We start from the raw sequence: 25,441 nt of genomic DNA on the forward strand, positions 1-25,441 counted from the left end.
TTATTTACTATGAGTTACATTTTTTATTTTTCAAATGGATGATAATTTCCTGGAAATATTTTTTATGTTTTAGTAAACAGTATTTTTTTGTTGTTTCAAACTGAAGTTTACTGAGAGATCCATCAGATTGAGCTGTCTGTTGATAATTTAAAATTTTGGCCACTCTTTTCCGATTTAACATTATTCTTGCTGAACTTCTACTTAAAATTTTTTTTTCTTGTTGGATGTGAAGGTGAACATTCCCGATTTTTGTCTAATGTGAAAAAACCTTGGTATTTTACATTTTGAAAATTCACAGAAACTTAATATAAAACAAAGTTTGCATTCTACTCAGGAAAAAGCATCTTCTTGTATACGTCTTAAATATATTTTGCCCTTATAATACAGTTCTTAATTGATTTTAGAGTCTGTAATATGTGCTGTTTTAAAATCATAACATCTTAATATTTTTTAAAAGATAGACTTGATATTCTCCTGGTCTTTCCTGACTGCTAATATTGTGTGGAATTTCACAGGTAGAAATCAACAGGATGGAACATTTAGAATATTTTTACTCCTTAAAAAGCTAGAATATATAGTTTTCACCTTACAAGAAGGGAGAAAACCATAAATACAATGAATCAACTGACCATTATGTAGTAGACAATTTCTCTAATGTCTCCTTCTTTCTAGGCTCTGTTGCTATGTGAATCCATTAGACTTTCAGTATCATAATATACAAGTTTTCTTTAAAGTCCTTTCCTTTAGAATATAAAATATTATACCACTGAAAACTTTGGATGTGTAACTATGATGTCTTAGAAAAATATCCTAAGCACAAAATAAATTTTTCTAACCACTTCATTAAAGCTGAAGACCAGTACGATTTCTAGTTGCTTATTTGAAGGTATGCTGTGTTACTTTGTATTTAACAATGTTCAGATGAGTAGTTGTGTGTTCCTATACATGTACTTGATATGTGTAATCGAAAAACTGTCTTCTTTTTCTATTGAGATAGTTAAGGGCAGTAATGCTCATTAATCAAGCATTTTTTTTTTTTTTTTTTAGTGTTCTAGTATATGTGACATTGCCAAATGTTTTATTAGAAAATACTATGTGTCCAGAAGGATTCTATAGAGTAAAACAACAAAGCAAAACAAAACAAAAAAAGCACAAAAAGACTATTATATTACAGAAAACTTCAAGTATGCTAAACAGACAGGGTCTTGAGATTTCAGGAAACACATAATCTCACAGTTCTTAAAGACTGTTACTGTAGACATCTGAGTAATTTTCAGTTTGTAACAGGCTTATAGAAACTCTTTGGGATTATTTACAAATGGTTCAGGAAGGAATAAGATATAGTAAAAGTAATATCCTGGAGAAATCTGCACCTTCCACCTGCCATAATCAATTCAGCTCTACTATTGAAGTATTGTAAAATCTGATCTCTAGAGGAAAATACAGTATTCTATCCTATATTGTGTAGATACTTAGTGGTTATCAGAAAGACTGAACAAAGTCTTAATGAAGAATTCTGGCTACATCTACAGCTACTATTTACCAAGTACCTACTGGAGCTTTGTTGTTTTCCTGTATTCATTTAGTCCTAACGATGACTGCAAGACAGGTAAGCATTGCACATCTTTCAGGTGAGTAAGCTGAGAGGTTTGGTAGAAATAGGTAAAATCTGAATTTAATTCTTGTTCCAAATCTTGTTTTTCTTTTAGTATGAGTACATGAAATTCAGCAATCTCTTATTTTGGTCCTTTTTTTGTTTGTTTGTTTGAGATGGAGTTTCACTCTTCTTGCTCAGGCTGGAGTGCAATGGTGTGATCTTGGCTCACTGCAACCTCCGCTGCCTGGGTTCAAGTGATTCTCCTGCCTCAGCCTCCTGAGTAGCTGGGATTACCGGCATGTGTCACCATGACCAGCTATTATTTTGGTCTTGAAATTTCACTCCTATCAGAATATAGCAATAAATGCCACTTAGAAATACCATAATTAGGCCGGGCGCAGTGGCTCACGTCTGTAATCCTAGCACTTTGGGAGGCCAAGGTGGGTGGATCACCTGAGGTCAGGAGTTCAAGACCAGCCTGGCCATCATGGTGAAACCTCATCTTTATAAAAAAAGAAAAAGAAAAAGAAAAAAAGAAAAAGAAGGGCCGGGCACGGTGGCTCACGCCTATAATCCCAGCACTTTGGGAGGCCGAGACGGGTAGATCACGAGGTCAAGAGATCGAGATCATCCTGGTCAACAAGGTGAAACCCCGTCTCTACTAAAAAATACAAAAATTAGCTGGGCATGGTGGCAAGTGCCTGTAGTCCCAGCTACTCGGGAGGCTGAGGCAGGAGAATTGCTTGAACCCAGGAGGCAGAGGTTGCGGTGAGCCAAGATCGCGCCATTGCACTCCAGCCTGGGGAACAAGAGCGAAACTCCGTCTCAAAAAAAAAAAAAAGAAACACCATAATTATTGGGTCTCATCAGACAAATAAAATAAAATAAAAAAATATATACCATAATTATTCAGTATTTGAAGTCTTGTGATGTTGGTTACTGTATAAAGTAACTTATTGCAGTAAATGATGTTTTAGAAAGCAGTTTTCTCTCGTCAGTTGTGTCCTTATTCAACCTTACACAAAAGCATAGTTCTGGACTTAATTATGATGTAATTAAAATTACTGAATGAACATTCTGGCTCATATTTTACAACACTGCAGTTCATCCCCATCGCCAATTTAAGGTAGAGTTCTTACAATATATTACTTTCGATAGAGGCATTTTATTAATAAGAACTTATTTGGGTTGGAGTTCATATGAGTGGTTTTACTGAGTTATTGTATGATTCTATAAATAAAATTTTAATTGAACATTCTTGCAGATTTAGATAAGTTGGTATTGCTTATCTAGCAACTTTTGTATTTGTGAAACCATTAAAACTAGAGTAACAATAAATTTAAGTTGGAATTTTGATAATATGTAAGTAGCAAGGTCAGATTATATGCTTGAACAGGTGTAACATGGCCCCTTTTCCCCCTATTTATTTATTTATTTTGAGACGGAGTCTTGCTCTGTCACCAGGCTGGAGTGCAGTGGCGCAGTCTCGGCTCACTGAAACCTCCGCCTCCTGGGTTCAAGTAATTCTTCCGCCTCAGCCTCTCGAGTAGCTGGGATCACAGGCGCGTGCCACCACGTCCAGCTAATTTTTTTGTATTTTTAGTAGAGACGGAGTTTCACCGTGTTGGCCAGGATGGTCTTGACCTCTTGACCTCGTGATCCGCTCGCCTCGGCCTCCCAAAGTGCTGGGATTACAGGCGTGAGCCACCGCGCCAGGCCTCCTCACTTTTTAATTGACAGGAAACATGTATATTTATGGAATACAATGTGATGTTTTCATCTGTGTATACATTGTAGAAAGATTCAATCAAGCTAATATATCCATCACTTCAAAAAAAAAAAAAGTTCATTCCCATGAGAGGAAATACAAATAGAAGAAAAACATATGGAAAAGAAATCTCACTAGCAGTCTTTTCAAAAAAGAGATTTTTTTAAAAATGTAGTATCATTTTCCACCTACCAAATTAACAGGTTTATCTTTATTTTTTATTTTATTTTATTTTATTTTTCTGTTGCCCAGGTTGGAGTGCAATGGTAAGATCGATCTCAGCTCACCGCCATCTCCACCACCCGGGTTCAAGCAATTCTCCTGCCTCAGCCTTCCAAGTAGCTGGGATTACAGGCACTCGCCACCACGCCCGGTTAATTTTGTATTTTAGTAGAGACGGGGTTTCTCCGTGTTGGTCAGGCTGGTCTCAAACTCCCGACCTCAGATGATCTGCCTGCCTCAGCCTCCCAAAGTGTTGGGATTAAAGGTGTGAGCCACTGAGCCTGGCTTATCTTTGATTTTTAAGCATTAATATTTAATGCTAGAATAATGCAGTGAAATTAAGCACTCTCATTTACTGCTTGTGGGCATATAAATTGGAACACTTTAGAAAGCAATTTGACAAGAAGTATTAAGAGTCTTAGCTGGTGCAGTGGTTCACACATGTAATCTCAGGCAAGACTCTTATCTTTTTAAACAACAAAACAAAACAAAACAAATAACAGAGTCTTAAAAAAATTCTAGGCCAGGCAACAGTGGCTCATGCCTGTAATCCCAGCACTTGGGGAGGCCAAGGTAAGAGGATCACTTGGGCCCAGGAGTTCGAGACCAGCCTAGGCAACACAGCGAGACCCCATCTCTATTCTTCTAAAAATAAAAAAGGAAAATAAATTCTAAATGTTTTCAATTAGTAATTTAGTAATTCTACTTTTCACAATCTGTGTTTCAGAAAGAATTTTAAATACAGAAAATATAGACTAACGATATTCCCTGTAGTATTATTTCTAATTAAATAAATGGCTACAATGTAAATATTCAGTAATAGGCAAGTAGGTAAAAAAACTATGGTTTAATTATTGGACACAATATCACATAGCCATTGCAAATTATGTTTATAAAACACATACAAGAAAAATGCTTATGTAAGCAAAAAAGGAGCAAAATTATATGATTACAACTATCTGTTTAAAGAAAAAACAATAACAAATGATTTGCATACAGAAAAAAATCAGAAAGCCACGCATCAAAAGACTAATAATGATTATCTTTGGGTAGTAAATTATGAATGCATTTTTCTTTATAGTTTTCAATATCTTTCCAAATTTTCTGAGTGCAAATTCTTCTAATTAAAAACATTTAAATATATAATAGTATAAAGTCTTATAGTTAAAAATATATTTAAAGCAGATTTAAGAAACAGTTACTGCAGATATCACAACCCACTCACTATAACAACTCTCAGAAGCAAACTATACAGATATGTATTTTCTCTCACAGGGGAGATGTACTTACTCTCCCACACACATGATCTCTAGTTTTTTCCATTTAAGCTTTTTTTTTTTTTTTTAAAGACCAAGTCTCACTCTATCATCCAGGCTAGAGTGCAGTGGCGTGATCTCCACTCATGCAACCTCCGTCTCCTGGATTCAAGCAATTCTCCTGCCTGAGCCTCCCTAATAGCTGGGATTACAGGCATGCATCACCATGCCCAGCTAATTTTTTTTGTATTCTTAGTAGAGATGGGGTTTCACCATGTTGGTCAGGCTGGTTTTGAACTCCTGATGTCAAATGATCCGCCCACCTTGGCCTCCCAAAGTGCTGGTATTACAGGCGTTAGCCACCGCCCCCGGCCCCATTTAAGCTTTTAGTATTGTATTTGTCAAAGTGTTTTTGGTTTTATGTATGTCTGGTTTTTTAAAGATAAATAAAATAATTTTTCCTAGGTCTCTGAAATAGTTTTCTAATTTCATGAATATGATACTCTAACACAATTCAAATGCATTTGTCTTTTTTATATTCTCAAAGTTATCAAAAAGATCCAAAGTAAAATCAATTCTACAAGGTTCTAGGGGTTGCTGTGCATACACAAAGAGGCTAATTAACCTCTAAATTAAATCAAAAGGCACAATTAATGTATTAATACATATATTTATTTTAAAATCAGAAAAGAACTTATATACTTTTTCCATACATTTACTTGTGTATAGTTGGTCTGTTTATTGAAGCATAATAAAAACAAAACAAATTTGGGCCCAGATTATACCCTGGTACTGCAACCTCCTAGCTGTGCAAACTTAGACAAATCAGACTCCATAAATCTTAATTTTCACCAATTACCTGAAGGATTGTGAGGACCAAATGAAAAACTGAAAACAAAGCACCTTAACAAGCAGAGTGCATTATTAGGCACAATATACACAGTAACTATATACTGTAATTATTTTCATTTCCTTTGAAAGGATGAGGAAATTCAGTTTATAACAGGTTTACTTAACTTTATTCCTAATCCAACACCAACAGACAAAAAAATGAGGTAGCTCTTTAAAACCATTAAAGATCCTTAGCAGTCCTCAGCTAGTGGTTTAGGATGAATGTGAGTAGATAGTACAGCTCCTACTACCTTTCCAGGAATGCAAACCAGTTCAACAAAGAAGAGCATTATACCCTTACCTTGCAGGCCACATCAACTAATCGCATCTGGATAGCTTGATTCTCTGGTAGCTTAGTGCCAATTGCAAGCAAGGTATCTAGCAGTTGAGCTAGGACTTGATGAGACTCTAGAGAGGAAGACAGAAAGTTGTCTTGTAGAATTTCAAAATGCGGTAACTATATAAACTAATTTACTTGGGTAACAAATGTAGATTGGCTGGGCACAGTGACTCACAACTGTTATCCCAGTACTTTGAAAAGGAGAATCCCTTGAACCCAGGAGTTTAAGACCAGACTGGACAACATAGGGAGACTCTGTTTCTACAAAAATAAATTTTAAAAAATCAGTCAGTCATGGTGGTGTGCACCCATAGTCCCAGCTACTCAGGAGACTGAGGCGGGAGGACTGCTTCAGCCTGAGAGATCAAGGCAGCAGTGAGCCATGATTGTGCCACTGCACTATAGCCTGGGCAAGAGAGCAAGACCCAGACTTTAAAAAACAAAAAACAAGAAAAATAACAAAAAAGTAGACTTTTGTCAACTGGGTTCTACTGTGTGATCCTTCATGCCCTCAACTAAAAGCTAAGTTCCTAAAGGGATCACGTTTAAATGTTTGAGTTCTCCACAGGATAGAGCACAGTTCTTTATACATAGCGTGCTCCAAAAATGTTTAGTGCTTGACTAATTCAAGAGTTTTTTCCTTTTTTTTTTTTTTTAAAGAGACAGGGTAGATCCGGTGATCTACCCGCCCGGGCCTCCCAAAGTGCTAGGATTACAGGCATGAGCCACCGCGCCCGGCCAAGAATTTTTTCAGACTAGGAAACAGAAAAAAAAAAAAAAGTTTTCCATTGCCTACAACATAAAATCCAAATATCCCAGAAGGCATATAATGCATATATGCTAGGCATTCCATAATGTCTACCCTTGCCTATCTTTCTAGCTTCATCTCTTTCAGGTCTCCTTTAACTCCTTTAACACTCTTTTTTCCAACTTCTTATAATTCCATGTCCCCCTATCTTTGCTCAGGCTAACTTATCTATGTAGAATGGCTTCCCCCACACTTGACTCCAATCTTGACCCGACTCTCCACTGAATATCTAGTAATCCTTAAAATCTCACCTCTAGGCCGGGCGCAGTGGCTCATGCCTGTAATCCCAGCACTTTGGGAGGCTGAGGCAGGCAGATCACGAGGTCAAGAGATCAAGACCATCCTGGCCAACATGGTGAAACCCCATCTCTACTAAAAAAATACAAAAAAAAAATTAGCTGGGCATGGTGGCGCGTGCCTGTAGTCCCAGCTGCTCAGGAGGCTGAGGCAGGAGAATTGCTTGAACCCAGGAGGCGGAGGTTGCAGTTAGCCGAGATCGTGCCACTGCACTCCAGTCTGGCGCCTGGCGACAGAGCGAGACTCACGTAGCTACTGTAAGAATTTTCCATGGGGAAAAAAATGATATTTCCGTACTAAAGCAATGTTATTGTTCTGGTGCTTGCATTTATTTTATTTTAATTAATTTATTTTTTGAGACAGGGTCTCACTCTGTCACCCAGGCTGAAATGCAGTGGCATGATCACGGCTGACTGTAGCCTCAATCTCCTAGGCCCAAGCGATCCCCCACTTTGACCTCCCAAGTAGCTGAGACACAAGTGTGAGCCGCCAAGTACAGCTAATTTTTTAACATTTTGTAGAGATGGGATCTAATTATGTTGCCCAAATTCCTGGGCTCAGGGGATCCTCCCACCTTGCCCTCCCAACGTTTTGGGATTACAGGCATAAGGCACTGTGCCTAGCCTATTTTGGTGCTCTTAAAAATGTGTTTTAGGCCAGGCGTGGTGGCTCACGCCTGTAATCCCAGCACTTTGGGAGGCTGAGGCAGGCGGATCACCTGAGGTCGGGAGTTCGAGAGCAGCCTGACCAACATGGTGAAACCCTGTCTCTATTTATTTAAAAAAAATAAAAATTTAAAAGAAAAAAAAGAAAGTGTCTTGAGGCCGGGCGCAGTGGCTCACGCCTGTAATCCCAGCACTTTGGGAGGCCAAGCAAGGCAAGCGGATCACAAGGTCAGGAGATTGAGACCATCCTGGCCAACACGGTGAAACCCTGTCTCTATTAAAAATACAAAACTTAGCTGGGTGTGGTGGTGCATGCCTGTAGTCCCAGCTACTCAGGAGGCTGAGGCAGGAGAATCACTTGAACCCAGGGGACGGAGGTTGCAATGAGCTGAGATCAGGATACTATACTCCAGCCTGGCGACAGAGCAAGACTCCGTCTCAAAAGAAAAAAAAAGTGTCTTTATGAAATGAGTACTGTATGTTCAGTTACAGGTTTTAGTGTAAGCTGAAATAATCCTTTTAGAAAAGCAATAGGGTAATATATAGCAAGGGTCATTAACACGTTTGGACTCCTGACTCCAGCCTGGAGTCAGACTGCTCAACATATCAAAGCCCTGCCTCAGAACAAAAAACAAGCAAGCAAAAAAAAAAGGGGGCACAATATGTATCTTATATCATATGTAAACTACCTCAAATATATGGCACTTGGCAAATAAATGACAGTTATTAAAGAGATAAAACAGTATTTCAACTCTTATGTAAATATATATACATGGTTTCATTAAATTATCCTCAAATTCCTTTTCAATATCAACACAACAAAATTTTGTCCTAAATTCTATATAAAAAGAACTAAAGATTAGCTTTTAAATTGCAACTTACTTTCATTCTGCAGGATGTTAATGGCATCATCCATAATGCAGTCTGGTGAAAATCCTGTTGTCTTTGATAATAAACCCAACAATGAGGCAATTTTCAGTCTCACAGATGGATCATTCTCCTGGAAAAAAAGATGCAATTGTCACTTTGATGCTCTATGCTTAGCTAACCAACAAACAGGAACATGGAAAACTAACATCCCAAAAGACATTCAATGATCCAAGAATTCTATGGCATCATTTCTGAAAAATTAATTTTCTATACTTCTAGAACGACAGCTTTCTATTTATTCATTTATTTATTCAGAGACAAGAGTTTTACTCTGTTGCCCTGGCTGGATTGTGCACTCTTGGCTCACTGCAACCTCCACTGGAGATACAGCTTTCTCAATTGATACATTACATACATATACTGCAAAGTGAATGAGAACTTTTTTATGCCATTCTGATGTCATTAACTTCTAATAAAAAATGTGCTGTTGGCATTAAAAGTACCTGACCTCCAATGAATAGTCATGTTAGACACAAGTCACAACACACCATGTTGTACCAACAACACTGGGCATACAACATTGCTGCCAGCACCACTGCTCTTGGAGTCCCTGGAAAGTGAGCTACCACTGCTATTACCAGAAAGAATCTTTCATTCTACCTGCCCCCATCCCTTTTTTTTTTTTTTTGTCTTACTCTGTCTCCCAGGCCAGAGTGCAGCGGCGCCATCATGGCTCTCTACAGCCTTGACCTTCTGGGCTCAAGTGAACCTCCAACCTCAGCCTCCCAAATAGCTGGGACTACAGGTGCACACTACCACATCTGGCTACTTTTTTTTAATTTTTAGTAGAGATTAACTTTTGCCCTGTTGCCCAGGCTGGTCTCAAATTCCTGAGCTCAAGCAATCCTCCTGCCTTGGCTTCCCAAAGTGTTGGGATTACAGGTGTGAGCCACTGGGCTCAGCCCTATCTGCTTTTTTGAATTACCAGATCCTGATTAGGAGTCTGGAGAAGGCAACTGTGATTGTCTGAGTTTAAGTTTTGTGCCTGGGCCCCAGCTGCAGGTGAAACGGTCAAAAAAATAGTCTGGCTCTGTTAGTAGAGAGTGGGAGGTGGTCTCTAATGGGCACCAAAATCCCTGTGGTGAGAAATTTCCTCCAAAGACAAAAAGGAATGCTCTCTTGTTCACCGCCACATCTAAATAATATAGCATAATATCTGACACTAAAAAGATCAATAAACACATGAATATATCTTCAATAAATATATGTGAAATGAGAGGAAAAAAAGTACCTTGCCAGTGCTGAGAGTAAATAATCTTTCTATACTGTAAGACAAAATTACTTAAGTGTATGCTCAAAGGATGAGGTGCTTTTCAAATAAGACCAACTCCTTGCCTCCTACATTCATTTTCTAAGGAGGTCACCAGGCACAATAAGGAGACCTAAAGCAGGGGAAGGGGCAATAGATAAGGTGTCAGAAGACCTAAAATCCTGGCATGCTATGACATGTATTATGTACATAACTTTAGAAAAGTCACTTTCTTGGGAACTTACCTTAGGGTGTGAGTTGAAGCAGAAAGAGAAAGGGCTTTGAAATTAGCTAGATCTAGGTGTGAATCCTGTATTCACTACCCAATAGCTCTAGGCCTTATCTGTGAAATGGTGGTAATAACCTCAGAGGGCTACTGAGAGGAAAATTACTAGCACAAAAACAGGCATATAGTAAGCAGTCAAATATCAGTTCCCTAATCTTTATTATTTTCTTCCTTCTACTAAGTTTGGGTTTAGTTTGCTCTTTTTCTAGTTTTGTTTTGTTTTGTTTTTTTAAATAATAGAGACAGGGTCTCAGTATGTTGCCAGATTGCTTTCAAACTCCTGTGCTCCTGCCTAGGCCTCCCAAAGTGCTAGGATTACACGTGTGAGCTACTGTGCGCCAGCTGTCTTCCAGTTCTTTAAGTTGTAAAGTTAATTCTTGATTTGAAATTAGTATCAGAACTGTGGGTCAAGATGGCCAGGGGGAGACCTATGTTAATTCTAGCTAAATAATTATAAGCTTGATTGGCTCACAGTACACTGAAGTTTATACACCAAACTAAACTATATTATTGGTACAGTTAATTAGAAATCAAGCAGCAACAGGAGGCTTATGGTAAAGACCATCTGAGAGTGCAGTAACACCAGGGAACACCTCAGGGTGGTTGCAGAGCAGGGAATACTGCTCTGGTCCCACGAATACCTTTTCAACATAGACTGCATGAGGGCCTTGTAAAAAGGGCTTAGGCAAAGATCTCTGAGAAGGGAGGTGACCTCTGCTCACAATATCCGTCAGGTCAGAGTCTTTGCAGATGGGAGCTAGCAAGAAGGAGAATAAGCCTTTCAGGGCAGAGACCACAAAACACCTCAGGCTCTGCCTAGGTTCTCAGAATATGGAGTGATTTTAATTGCTCTATGTCCTCAATGCTCTGGAGATAAAAGTCCCTTGATGCACTGGGAGTCGTAAGACCCAGGTGGCTCCTAATCCACTATACTTCTGATGCTGCCCCACCCTGATAACAATCGGTGATAAACTCAGAGTACTTGTTTAGCATGTCTTAGAAGGATCTCAAGTGCTCTCCACACAGCTACCTTCCTTACTCCTTTACCCTCCCTTTCCACACCCATAAGATCAATGAGATTGTGCACATGGTAAGTGTTTGGAGCCCAGAGCTCGGGGCCAACGTGGTTGCCAAGCTTGAGTTGGTCCCCTGGACCCATGCTGTAACTTCTATCTACTCATGTCTCTGTCTTTATTTCCTTTTCTCAATCCCTCATTACCACCAGAACTAAGGGCACCCAGGCACAGGGTTGGGCTGGTTCCCAACAAGAACATATTAAGAATTCCAAACTAAACAACAAAAGAAACAACCCAAATCAAAACTGAGCAAAGGATTTGAATAGACATTTCTCCAAAGAAGATATACAAATGGCCAAATAAACACATGAAAAGGCACTCAACATCACTAATAATTAGGGATATGCAAATCAAAACTACAATGAGACACCATCTCAAACTCATTAAGATGGCTACTATTAAAAACTAGAAAACAAGTGTTGGCCAGGATGTGCAGAAATTAGAACCTTTGTGCACTGCTGATGGGGATGAAAACAGCAAAGCCACTCTGGAAAACAGTATGGTGGAAGTTGCTTCTGGGCCTTTTGGCTAAGATCAAGTGTAGGAAAACAGTATGGTGGTTCCTCAAAAAATTAATAATAGAATTTGATATGATCCAGCAATTCCACTTTTGGGTATATACTCAAAAAACTGAAAGCAGGGTCTTGACGAAGTAGCTGTACAAATATTTTGATAACAGCATTGTTAACAATTGCTAAAATGTGGAAGCAACACAAGTATCCATTGGCAAATGAATAGATTATAAGCAAAATACAGTATATACACACAATGGAATATTTAGCCTTAAAAAAGAAAGAAGTTCTGATATAGCCTACTACATGATTAAACCCAGAGGATATTATGCTAAGTGAAAAAAGCCAGGCACAAAAAGACAAATACTATATAATTCCACTTATATGAGGTACTTAGAGTAGTTAAAATCATGGAGACAAAATGTAGAATGAGGCCGGGCGCAGTGGCTCACACCTGTAATCCCAGCACTTTTGGAGGCCGAGGCGGGCAGATCACCTGAGGTTTGGAAGTTTGAAAACAGACTGGCCAACATGGCAAAACCCAATCTCTATTAAAAATACAAAAAATTGGCTGGTCCAAAGGTAGTGAGTTATCTCAATTGATTGTTCACAGTCAGTTACAGATTGAACTCCTTGTTCTACTCTTTCCCCACTTCTCACTACTGCATTTGACTAGTCTAAAATAATAATAATAATAAAAGGAAAAAATACAAAAAATTAGCCAGTCATGGTGGTGCACAACTATAGTCCCAGCTACTCAGGAGGCTGAGACAGGAGAATCACTTGAACCTGGGAGACAGGGGTTGCAGTGAGCTGAGATCATACCACTGCATTTCAGCCTGGACAACAGAATGAGACTCCGTCTCAAAAAAGAAAAAAAAAAGTAGAATAGTGGTTGCCAGGGTCTGGAGGGATAGGAGAATGGAGGATTACTGTTTAATAGGGAAAGAGTTTCAGTTTTACAAGATGAAAAAAGTTCTGGAGATGGATGGTGCTGATGGCTGCATACCAATATGAATGTGCTTAATATGCATGAACTGCACACTTCAAATCATTATGATAATAAAACTTAATTGTCACCACAATTAAAAAATGATTAGCTAGGCATGGTGGCACACAACTATAGTTCTAGCTACTTGAGAGTCTGAGGTAAGAGGATTGCATAAGGTTGAGAGGTAGAGGTTTCAGTGAGCCATGACCACACCACTGCACCCGAGCCTAGGCAACAGAGTGAGACCATGTTAGAAAAAAAAAAAAAAAAAGGCCGGGCACATTGGCTCATGCCTGTAATCCCAGCACTTTGGGAGGCCAAGGTGGGTGGATCACCTGATGTAAGGAGTTCGAGACTAGCCTGACCAACATGGCAAAACCTCATCTCTATTAAAAATACAAAAATTAGCCAGGCGTGGTGGTGGGTGCCTGTAATCCCAGCTACTTGGGAGGCTGAGGCAGAAGAATGCCTTGAACCCGGGAGGTGGAGATTGCCGTGAGCTGAGATTGTGCCACTGCACTCCAGCCTGGGCGACAGTGTGAGACTTTGTCTCCCAAAAAAAAACTGTCCTGGTTCAGGCTTTCATCACCTTTCTCCAAACTTACAGTCTTCTAATTGGTCACTCTAACTCCAGTCATCCAATTCCTTTACCCTCCATACCTCCCCTCAGTGACATATCTAAAACAAAAACTGACAAGGTAGAATACAAAGCCCTTTAGAATCAGATCCCTTCAAAACCTTCTAGTCTTATCTCTTGATGAGCTCTCAACCTAAAATCTATACCAGCCAAACTAGTTGCATTTCTTCTAATGTAATAGCCTGTCGCATCTCTATGCCCACGTTCACAGTTGCTCACAACTAAAATGTCTTTCCCTCTCTTTTCCAACTGGCCAAAATCTATTTTTAAGACTTTTCCCAAATATCACTACCACTCTATAATGCATTTCTGGATCCCTGCTTCCAATAATTGATCACCCACTTCTTCGAGGCCATATCATAACCTGCCCCAGATTTCAGAAGACCTGAAACACTATATTGTTATTATTCATTTCATATTTACTCAAGACTCAGATCAGGGATTACATCATATACATTGCTATTACCAACATGAAGCACAAGGCCTGGCACAGAGTGAGTATTCAGACATGCTGAGCAAATGAATAACTTTAACACTTACTATCTATATACCGCATATATGGTCTGCCGACTACACTGCTAGTCCCTAAAGGAAAAGGAACATGTCTCACGGCTCTGCATCCTCCACAGCAACTAACATGGTAGCATAAGTGAAGAATTTCTCGTGTGAAATAAGTTCAGAGACTACTGCCTGATCACGAACACACAAAAAAAAAAAATGTAGGAAAAAGCAGAAGCCAGGGTAGTTTTATCCACTAAAATGTTAATACAAGATATCACATTTCTGGATAGAACAGAAGAAAGGGTAAAAAACACCATGGTCACCAATCTAGAACTGGATTCATCTGGCATCCCTCTTCATTTCCTTTAGAGCTAAAGTCCACTTGACTAATGCAAGCAGCATGGATTGGTTAAAGTGCTTGAGATCTGACATCAAAACACCTGAGTTCAATTTTTCTTTTAGACATTGACAATAGATTATGATTATGTTTTAAAAAGAGTTAACTGGGTGCCATGGCTCAACGCCTGTAATCCCAGCACTTTGGGAGGCTGAGGCAGGTGGATCACGAGGTCAGGAGTTCAAGACCAGCCTGGCCAAGATGGTGAAACCCTGTCTCTACTAAAAATACAAAAAGTTAGCTGGGCGTGGTGGCAAGCACCTGTAATTCCAGCTACTTGAGAGGCTGAGGCAGAGAACTGCTTGAACCCGGGAGGCGGAGGTTGCAGTGAGCCAATATCACGCCACTGCACTCCAGCCTGGGTGACAGAGCAAGACTCCTTCTAAAAAAAAAAAAAAGTCTTCACCATTTAAAGATATTATGATTTAATATATCATAATATATTAAAGATATTATGATATATTATACATTTAAATATATTATTATATGATATATATTTATTAATATATTTATACAAATAAATATATTAAATACATGATTTAATATATCATAATATATTAAATATATAAATCATAAAGATAATATGATTTAATATATCATATTAAAAAAATAATATGATACAAGGAATTTATTTTCATAAGAATCTGGTGGAGAAGGTAAGGGTGAAGAAGTGGAAGTGGATTGGGGAAGAGGGAAAATGAAACAAGTTTGGCCACAAAACAGTAACTTTTGAAGCCGGGTAATGGGTACATGGGAATTAAACTATTCTCTCTACTTGCATAGTATATATTTGAAATGTTCCATAACAAAAGTTTAAAAAAAAAAAAACAAGTTCAAATCCATACTTTCAATTTACTACTGGGTGACCTTGAATACTAAACTGCTCTAAGCTTAGTTCCATATCTGGAATTTAGAGATAACAATGGTGCTGTCATCAGGATTAAATAAAATATTACATGTGGAAAGTGCTTTACAAACTCTAACAAGCTATACAAATGTTAACTGCTTTTAGAAGTATTATTATAGATGATTATTAATAGAGCTTTAATATCATAATAATGATAGATATTGCTAAGAAAAAGACTAACTGAAAATAGATCACTGAGAGATTGAAAACTTGTTGAGAAATCCTGATTTTGGCCAGATGCAGTGGCTCACACCTATAATCCCAACCCTTTGGGAGGGCCAGAAGGATTGCCTGAGTTCAGGAATTCGAGACCAGCCTGGGCAACACAGTGAGACTCCATCTCTACAAAAATTAAAAAAGAAAAAATTAGCTGGGAGTGGTAGCATGTGCCTGTAGTCCCACCTACTCAGGAGGCTGAGGTGGGAGGATGGCTTGAGCCTGGGAGTCCAGACTGTAGTCAGCAGTGATCGTGCCATTGCACTCTAGCCTGGGCAACAGAGCAACACTCTCTCAATAAAAAAAAAAAAAAAAGATGCCAGGCACAGTTGTTCATGGTTCATGCCTGTAATCCCAGCACTCTGGGAGGCTGGGGCAGGTAGATCACTTGAGCCCAGGAGTTTCAGACTAGCCGTGGCAACATGGTAAAACCCCATCTTTTTTTTTTTTTTTTTTTTTTTTAACGGAGACAAAGGGTAGGGAAAGAAAAAGGGAGCAAAAGGGTGGTAAAATCCCATCTCTATCAAAAATACAAAAATTAGGGCTGGGCGCGGTGGCTCACGCCTGTAATCCCAGTACTTTGGGAGGCTGAGGTAGGTGGATCACAAGGTCAAGAGATCAAGACTATCCTGGTCAACATGGTGAAACCCCGTCTCTACTAAAAATACAAAAAATTAGCTGGGCATGGTGGCGCATGCCTGTAATCCCAGCTACTCAGGAGGCTGAGGCAGGAGAATTGCCTGAACCCAGGAGGAAGTTGCGGTGAGCCGAGATCGCGCCATTGCACTCCAGCCTGGGTTAACAAGAGCGAAACTCCGTCTCAAAAAAAAAAAAAAAATACAAAAATTAGCCAGTCTCATAACCCAGTCTCTAAATATATAGATAAGATTTTTTAAAGAAAAGATAGAACAACCAAAAAAAGAAAGCCTGATTTTATTCATGTAAAACATAAGTGAAACATTTATAATGCCCCTTCAACATTCCAAGGAACTTGCCAGGCACTGTTTCAGTTTCCTCATCACATCAATGTCATCAAAATAATAATAACTGTTCTAGAGATTTAAAAAGACTAAATGCCTGCATTTCTTTGCCTGTGGGGGGAAAAAAAAACACTAAATGCCACGTGGGGAACTGGTTTGCATTTTGATTTGAACACATCAACCATAAAAAAATATTGGGGGAACAACTAGAGAAATCTAAATATCAACTAATTCTTAGCTAACATTAAGAATTACTTAACTTTACTCATTATGGTTAAGTGGCTATGTTAAAAAATAAAAAGTCCCTCTACTTTCTCATAGCAGTGAGAAAAAAAGAGAAAACAACAAAAAGATAATTCCATTTTAAGAGATATGTAATGAAATAATTTTTTTACAAAATGATATATCTTTTAAAAATTCAGCAAAACAAGGTCAGGCATGGTGGCTCATGCCTGTAATCCCAGCACTTTGGGAGGCCAAGGTGGGTGGATTACCTGAGATCTGGAGTTTGAGACCAGCCAGGCCAACATGGTGAAATCCTGTCTCTACTAAAAATACAAAATTAGCCAGGTGTGGTGGCACACACCAGCTACTCAAGAGGCTGAGGCAGGAGAATAGCTAGAACCCAGGAAGCGGATGTTGGAGTGAGCCCAGACTGCGCCATTGCACTCTAGCCTGGGCAACAGAGTAAGACTCCTCTCAAAAAAAAAAAAAAAATACAGCAAAACCAATAGAGCAAATTTGGCAAAATAGTAATAACTGTTAAATTCTAGGAATGAGTATTTGGTAGGTCATTATAGTATTTTATCTACTCTTCTATAAGCTTCATTATTTGGGAGCTGGTTATGATGGTTCACACTTGTAATCCCAGCACTTTGGGAAGCCACGGCAAGTGGACTGCTTGAGCCCAGGAGTTTGAGACCAGCCTGTGCAACATAGCAAAGCCCTGTCTCTACAAAAAAAAATACAAAAATTAGCCGGGCATGCTGCACACACCTGTAGTCCCAGCTACTCAGAAGGTTGAGGCAGGAGAATCAATTGTGCCTGGGAGGTCAAGGGTACAGTGAGCCATGATAGTACCACTGCATTCCTGCCTGGAGAGAAAGCAAGACCCTGTCTCAAAAATAGTAATAGTAATTACAATTTTCAGGCTGGGCATGGTAGCTCACACTTGTAATCCCAGCACTTTGGGAGGCCAGGATGGGTGGATCACTCAATGTTAGGAGTTCAAGACCAGCCTGGCCAACATGGCAAATCCCCATCTGTATTAAAAATACAAAAAAAAATTAGCTGGGTGTGGTAGTGCATACCTGTGGTCCTAGCTACTCGGGAGGCTGAGGCAGAAGAATCACTTAAACCAAGGAGGCAGTCTTCCTTTCGGCCGGAACCACCATCTTCCAGTAATTCGCCAAAATGACGAACACAAAGGGAAAGAGGAGAGGCACTCAATATGTGTTCTCTAGGCCTTTTAGAAAACATAGAGTTGTTCCTTTGGCCATGTATATGCGAATATATAAGAAAGGTGATATTACAGACATCAAGGGAATGGGTACTGTTCAAAAAGGAATGCCCCGCAAATGTTATCATGGCAAAACTGGAAGAGTCTACAATGTTACCCAGCATGCTGTTGGCATTATTGTAAACAAACAAGTTAAGAGCAAGATTCTTGCCAAGAGAATTAATGTGCACATTGAGCACATCAAGCACTCTAAGAGCCGAGGTAGCTTACTGAAATGTGTGAAGGAAAATGATCAGAAAAAGAAAGAAGCCAAAGAGAAAGATACCTGGGTTCAACTGAAGCGCCAGCCTGTTCCACCCAGAGAAGCACACTTTGAGAGAACCAATGGGAAGGAGCCTGAGCTGCTGGAACCTATTCTCTATGAATTCATGGCATAATAGGTGTTAAAAAAAAAAAAAACAACAAGGAGGCAGAGGTTGCAGGGAGCCAAGATCACACACTGCACTCCAGCCTGGGTGACAGACCAAGACTCTGTCTCAAAATAAAATAAAATAGAACTTAGCCTAGAGTAGTTGCACATGCCTGTAGTCCCAGCTCCTTGGGAGGCTGAGGCAGGAGAATCACTGAAGCCCAGGGGTTCCAGGCTGCAGTGAGCTATGATGGTACCACTGAACTCGAGGCTGGGTGACAGTAAGCCTCTGCCTCAAAAAAAAAATTTTTGTTTTATATTTTTAATCAAAAAAAGAGAGCACTGCCATTAGATATGAGGGCCATGAATTAGGACAGGAACAGCAGGTTGTTAAGGGGACCACATTCCACAGATGAATGGGTGATGGTTGATGTTAACTCCTCTTTTGTGCTTCCACTGCACTCTGTACATATTGCACTCACGGTACCTTCAGCAGTATGATGTAGCTTATCATTAATATGTCTTGTTTCCATCTAATATACTGTAACTTTCTGAGAAAATCTGCATCTTTTTTATCTCTGTATCCACAGTACCTAGCACAAGGAAGATACTCTGTAAAAGCTTGCTAATGAATACCTTATTTATTTGTAATATTAACCATTCTGCAGACATGATAAAACTCCCATAATAATACTCCCATCAGATCCTCAAGATTTTCTTACCTTGTAATAATGTTCCAAGAGAATCCTGACTACTCCCTCTACGCTTTCTGCCTCAACAGGCTTCCTGGCAAACTGGAGCAGGTATTGCAAAGCATCTGCTGGAGAGGTAGCTTTACACAGATCTATGTGGAGTGCTGCAGATTTACTTGGTTTTGTTAGTCGGAGTTTCTTAGTAGCAATTTCCTCCTGTTGTTGCTGTGAGGGGTAGAGAAAATAAGACCTAACTGAAAACACAGAATCTGTAAATTTAACTTTGCCTCATTTGATGGAAATAATTTTCCATTATGCCAAATAATGTATTTAGCTGACAGACTTAGGAAAAAACAGTATTATAAACTGGAAAAAGAGCTCCAGTCTCAATTTTACCTTTACTAGCTCCTATGCCTTTAGAAAACTCATTTAATTTCTCCAAGTCTCAGTTTATTTCTCTGTAAAATAGGTATACTATTTTTTTTCTTACAGATGGGGTCTCACTATGTTGCCAAGGCTAGTCTCTAACTCCTGGGCTTAAGCAATCCTCACACCTCAGCCTCCCAAAGTGCTGGGATTACAAGCATGAGCCACTGTGTACAGCCTTACACTAACATTTTGATCTACCTATCTCTGAGGATTGTGGTAGCCTTTGAGTTTAGAGGCCACACAAAGGATCTACTCCATTCTTGTGAGACAGAGTGAGATGCTGTCACCCAGGCTGGAGTACAATGGTACAAACTTGGCTCACTGCAACCTCCAACCTCCTAGGTTCAAGCAATTCTCTCTTTTTTTTTTAATTTTTTTGAGATGGAGTTTTGCTCTTGTTGCCCAGGTGACTGGAGTGCAACGGCACAATCTCTGCTCCCTGCAACCTCTGCTTCCCAGGTTCAAGCAATTCTCCTGTCTCAGCTTCCCTAGTAGCTGGGACTACAGGTATGCACCACCACACCCAGCTAATTTTTGTATTTTTAGTAGTGACAGGATTTCACCATGTTGGCCAGGCTGGTCTCTAACTCCTGACCTCACAATCCGCCTGCCTTGGCCTCCCAAAGTACTGGGATTACAGGCATGAGCCGATGCACCCAGCCCACTTCCAGCAATTCTCATGCCTGACTCCCAACTAGCTAGGATTACAGGTGTATGCCACTACACCCGGCTAATTTTTGTATTTTTAGTAGAGATGAGGTTTTGTCATGTTGCCAAGTCCTGACCTCAAGTGATTCCTCTGCTTCAGCCTCCCAAAGTCCATTCTTTATTAGAAAACAAATAACGGGCCAGGCGTGGTGGTTAATGCCTGTTAACTCCAGCAGTTTGGGAGGCCGAGGTAGGGGGATCACTTGAGGCCAGGAGTTCAAGACCAGTCTGGCCAACATGGAAAAACACCGTCTCTACTAAAAATACAAAAATTAGCCAGGCATGGTGGTACATGCCTATAGTCCCAGCTACACAGGAGGCTGAGGATCGCTTGAACCCAGGAGCCAGAGGTTGCAATGAGCCAGGATCAAACAACTGCACACCAATTTGGGAAACAAGAGTGAAACTCCATCAAAAACAAAAAGGAAAGGAAAGGAAACAAATATTGGATGGGGGTTGTGACTTACACCTATAATCCTAGCACTTTGGGAGGCTGAGGCAGGAGGATCCCTTGAACTGAGGAGTTCAAAACCAGCCTGGGCAACATGGTGAAAAATAATAATAGGCTGGGCTTGGTGGCTCACACCTGTAATCCCAGCACTTTGGGAGGCCAAGGCAGGTAGATCACCTGAGGTCAGGAGTTCGAGACCAGTCTGACCAACATGGAGAAACCCCATCTCTACTATAAATACAAAATTGGCCAGGCGTGGTGGCACATGCCTGTAATTCCAGCTACTCAGGAGGCTGAAGGAGGAGAATCGCTTAAACCTAGGAGGTGGAGGTTGCAGTGAGCCAAGATCGTGTCACTGCACTCCAGCCTGGGCAACAGAGCGAGACTCTATCTCAAAAATAATAATGATAGGCCAGCCACAGTGGCTCACACCTGTAATCCCAGCACTTTGGGAGGCCGAGGCAGGTTGATCATGGGGTCAGGAGTTCAAGACCAGCCTGACCAAAACAGTGAAAGCCTGTCTCTACTAAAATTACAAAAAAATTAGCTGGAGGTGGTGGCAGGCGCTTGTAATCCCAGCTACTCGGGAGGCTGAGGCAGAGAACTGCTTGAACCGGGAGGTGGAGGTTGCAGTAAGCCGAGATTGCACCATTGCACTCCAGCCTGGGCAACAGAGCGAGACTCTATCTCAAAAATAATAATAATGATAGGCCAGGCACAGTGGCTCACACCTGTAATCCCAGCACTTTGGGAGGCCGAGGCGGGTTGATCATGGGGTCAGGAGTTCAAGACCAGCCTGACCAAAATAGTGAAAGCCTGTCTCTACTAAAAATACAAAAAAATTAGCTGGATGTGGTGGCAGGCGCTTGTAATCCCAGCTACTCGGGAGGCTGAGGCAGAGAACTGCTTGAACCGGGAGGTGGAGGTTGCAGTAAGCCGAGATTGCACCATTGCACTCTAGCCCGGGCAACAGAATGAGATTCCATCTTAAATAATAAAAATAAAATAAAATAAATTTCCTTAACACCTAATGCTGCATTTTTAAGTACTGAGCAATCACCTGCTTACAAATTCACTTTTCTATAGAAAAGAGACTAGGACTATTCTAGACAAGAACACAGTATGACATGATAAAAAGAATAAGGGCTTTGGAGTCAGAGGAATTTGTATTCAATAACAACTTACTAGTTAGGGAAGGCCTTCTTCTTCTATAGGAGGGCATACCAATACTTTATTATCACAGGGCTATTTGCTAAATCTAAGTTATTATAAGTAACTTTATTATACATATATGTAAGTGCTAGATACATAACAGTTCTCCCTCCTCATCTTTTCAGCGGAGAAAAAAGAACAGAAGTACTAAGATCTCATTAATCCCTTTGATGTTAACTACTCATGAAAAATTAAACGAAAAAATTGGCTCTCCCCTTAAAATTCTTACCATTTCTATCCTGTTCCTCTCAAGTTCAGTTTTTAGTCTTAGCTAAGCTGGTTAGGTCAAAAGCTAGAATGTTTTCCCTAAGTGCTATGTAAGGAAGAGGACAAACCTATATCAACTATTCAATCACCAACAACACTTTAGTGACCCAGGCCCTATTGTCCATCTCCAGGACACAGAGATGAACCCAGGCCTTATCTCCGCCATCAAGGACCTCAGACTGGTGGGAAGACAGGTACACTAATAATTACAGTAACATTGAATGAAAAGTACAAATAGATTAATACAACCAAATGCTACAGAAACAGGTGAAGAAGAATAACCTTAAGACCAAAAAACAACAACAACAACAAACAGGTGAAGAGACTAAGCTCTTGCTGAGGTTTCAGTTGGGTCTTGAAGCACAAATGTAAGACCACTGGATGGAGAACAAAAAGAAAGGGAAGAATGGCATGCATTCTGTGTAAAAGAGACAACCAGTGCAAGAGTATGGAGATATGCAAACACATGAACACATGGCTTATCTGGTCACGTGAGGATGGGTGGAAGAAGGGTGAGCAGTCTTGGGAAACAGGAACAACAGAATGTTGGGAAGAAAGGAAGTTACATTGTACAACAGTGTTAATGTTCTTAATGTCACTAAACTTTACACTTAAAATTGTTAAAATTGTAAACTTTATATTACGTATTAACATATTTTACCACAATTTTTAAAAAAGTGAGCATGGGAAACAGAGCCAAGAAATCCCAAAAAGCAAGCTACCAAAGAGAGAGCTCTAACTTCCCTGCAGACTACAGGGGCATGCTACAAATATGTACCCACAAAACAAAACAAAAAAAAAAGGAAATGACAAGTAATAAGGCTGGAAAGAAATACTGTCAGATCACAGAGGGCTAAAGAATTTTGCTTTAGGAAAAAAACAAGAGCTGCAAAAGAGAACAGAAGGAAGCCTCGACTTAGCAGTTATCTCTCTCTACTACAATCACAGACGCACAGTTCTGACTCTCCCAGAACCAGTCTGCGAGCTCCTACATGGCAGTGACCGTGGTGTGTACAGGACTTTGCAGTTCAACACTTTTCACCATTGCTGATATACAGTTATCACTCATTTACTGGATGAATGAATCAACGTAATGTTTAAGGATCAGTATCCTGCTGGATACTCTAAGCCTTGCCACTCTACAAGTCTAAGGATCTAAGAATGCAACCGATGCATTGGCATGAATTGGGGGCATGTCAAAAATGCAGAATCTTGCCTTACCTCCTCTGCTTGACTTATCAAATAGAATCTACATTTGAACAATGTCCCCAGGTGATTTGTATACACATTAAAATATGAGAAATGGGACATTAGGATTTGGGATAAACCCTAGCGACATCTACGAGGAGACACATGGAACACCACTGACTGCTCGGACTGGGGCTCTGCCTACCTTTCACAAATTCATGGTGGGGAAGGTACTGCTCTCCTTCCTGGGTTAGCTGTCCCACCAATGGAGTGCTCTTCCCCTATGAAGCCTGTGATCCCGCCTGCTTAGACTGCGCCTGAAGGAATTCTATAAACCCTTCTTTCAGCCTCTTAGAACCTTTCATATATCCCAACTGGTTCCTGGGAGCTTTTTTTGGAACGTGGGGGCGGGGAGGCTAGAAGCGGCTCCGCTGCTAACTGGCTGTAACCTCGTACCCCTTGGGAAGGCTCAATGTCCACATCTGGAAAACAAGGATGCTAATTTAACGCGATGTAGCAAAGTCGTGTAAAAGAATAAAATGAGATGAGATAACGCATAAGACAGTTCCGCAAATTAAAAACACTGTTTCTCCTAATATTTTTTTTTAAATCCTGTCATACACATATTAATGACAACAGCGGCTGCAAACTAACACGCCCACTAACGCGCAATATTAAAGACTATCAAGAAGTCGGCACTTAACATGGGTGTATGGAGCCTGTTCTGTTCTGGCAAAGTGGCTGGGTTTTGGATAATCTCCCCTGCTCTGGGTCGGTTCTGGATCTTTCCCGCCAGAACTTACCTGAACCACTTTCGTGAATTCCTCATAAACCCGCTTCTTAAGGTGCGCCGCCATGCCTGCCCCCGGGCCCTCTCAGCTTCCGTACAGTACGAAAGAGGCGGGGTGGACGGAACCGGAAAACTTGTCTAGGCGCGGGGATGGGTGGATGACTTGACGAGATCCCACAAGGCAGTGGGGTTTGGGGAAAGAGCGACCGCTTCCTGTTGCTCGACTGCCCGCCGCTTTACGGACTGATTTGGCGGCTTACGCCTCCTGCGCCGGAAGAACAGAAAAGGGAGAGCAGCTTGTGGGAGGCGGTGCCTCTGGAGGGAGGAGCTGAGACTGAAAGGGTGGACCACCCAATGGGCTTTGGGAGGCTGGATGGTGGCCTCAGAGTGGCTAAGGGACTGGTGCAGTGCAGCGTGAAGGGAGGGAGGAAGTATAGGTTAAAGGACGGAGGCGGGGCGATCCGAAACTGGAGGCCAAACCTGGATCCTTGTAAGGGGTTTGACTGGTGAAAGAATTCAGAGGCTCAGCTGACATTCCCATCATCCTTTGCTATACACGATGCTGCTTCTAGGTTTTATGAGCACTGCTTTTGTTCAAACTGTGCGCTACCTCTCTCCTGTTTTGGGGTGCCTTTCCATACTCCCTTATTCCAGTTTTGCAAAAGCTGCTATCCTTTAAGGCATCAATCCCTGCTCTGATAGCTGTAGTACAGTAGAATGACTATTGAGACCAAGGATAAAGCAACGAAGCTACAGACTACAGCTCTGGTGGTTGATGAGTAAGTGGCTCAACTACAAATGCACTAGTACCTAACCTGACAAAGATGTGACAATGGAGTGAAATAATGCAGAAACATTTTGTGGACTGTAAGGTGTAATGCACATGTTAGTGTCGGTAAATCCAAGGTCAAGTTTTACAACCTACATGAAACTAGCTGTTCATTGTTTTGGTCTTTCAAAAGAATGTGGTCCGGGCGCAGTATAGCTCATGACTGTAATCCCCACACTTTGGGAGGCCGAGGAGGGCAGATCACTTGAGGTCAGGAGTTTGAGACCAGCCTGGCCAACATGGTGAAACCCCATCTCTACTAAAAATACAAAAATTGGCCAGGCGTGGTGGCACGCCCCTGTATTCCCAGGCTTCTTGGGAGGTTGAGGCAGGAGAATCACTTGAACCTGGGATGCGGAGGTTGCAGTGAGCTGAGATCGTGCCACTACACTCCAGCCCAGTTGATATCAGACTCCGTATCCAAAAAAAAAAATTAATGTAGGATAGTTAGAAAAAGCAGGAGGCTGAGGTGGATACAGAG

The 25,441-nt window shown here is 40.7% G+C and overlaps 1 protein-coding gene across 6 annotated transcripts in view; it reads right to left on the reverse strand.

Annotated features, from left to right (window-relative positions):
• INTS4 (integrator complex subunit 4) overlaps positions 1 to 24,244 on the reverse strand; it is a 122,451-nt gene extending 98,207 nt beyond the window's left edge. For 4 of the 6 annotated variants that reach the window (XM_021671820.2, XM_021671817.2, XM_021671819.2 and 1 more), the window contains exons 1-4: positions 24,145 to 24,244; positions 19,117 to 19,311; positions 8,727 to 8,844; positions 6,036 to 6,142 (exon numbers count right to left, since the gene is read on the reverse strand). In XM_021671820.2, the coding sequence (XP_021527495.2) occupies positions 6,036 to 6,142; positions 8,727 to 8,844; positions 19,117 to 19,311; positions 24,145 to 24,198 (474 nt within the window). In that variant the 5' untranslated portion in view covers positions 24,199 to 24,244. Of the gene's footprint in view, positions 1 to 6,035; positions 6,143 to 8,726; positions 8,845 to 17,836; positions 17,921 to 19,116; positions 19,312 to 24,144 lie in introns of those variants that run through there. The other 2 variants (XM_021671822.2, XM_021671821.2) reach the window with 2 other exon arrangements.
• Positions 24,245 to 25,441: the final 1,197 nt, after the last annotated feature.

The sequence above is a fragment of the Aotus nancymaae genome, unplaced genomic scaffold (genome assembly GCF_030222135.1).
Source record: "Aotus nancymaae isolate 86718 unplaced genomic scaffold, 86718_ANA_hifiasm-v0.15.2.pri h1tg000059l, whole genome shotgun sequence".
In the NCBI taxonomy this organism is placed as follows: domain Eukaryota; kingdom Metazoa; phylum Chordata; class Mammalia; order Primates; family Aotidae; genus Aotus; species Aotus nancymaae.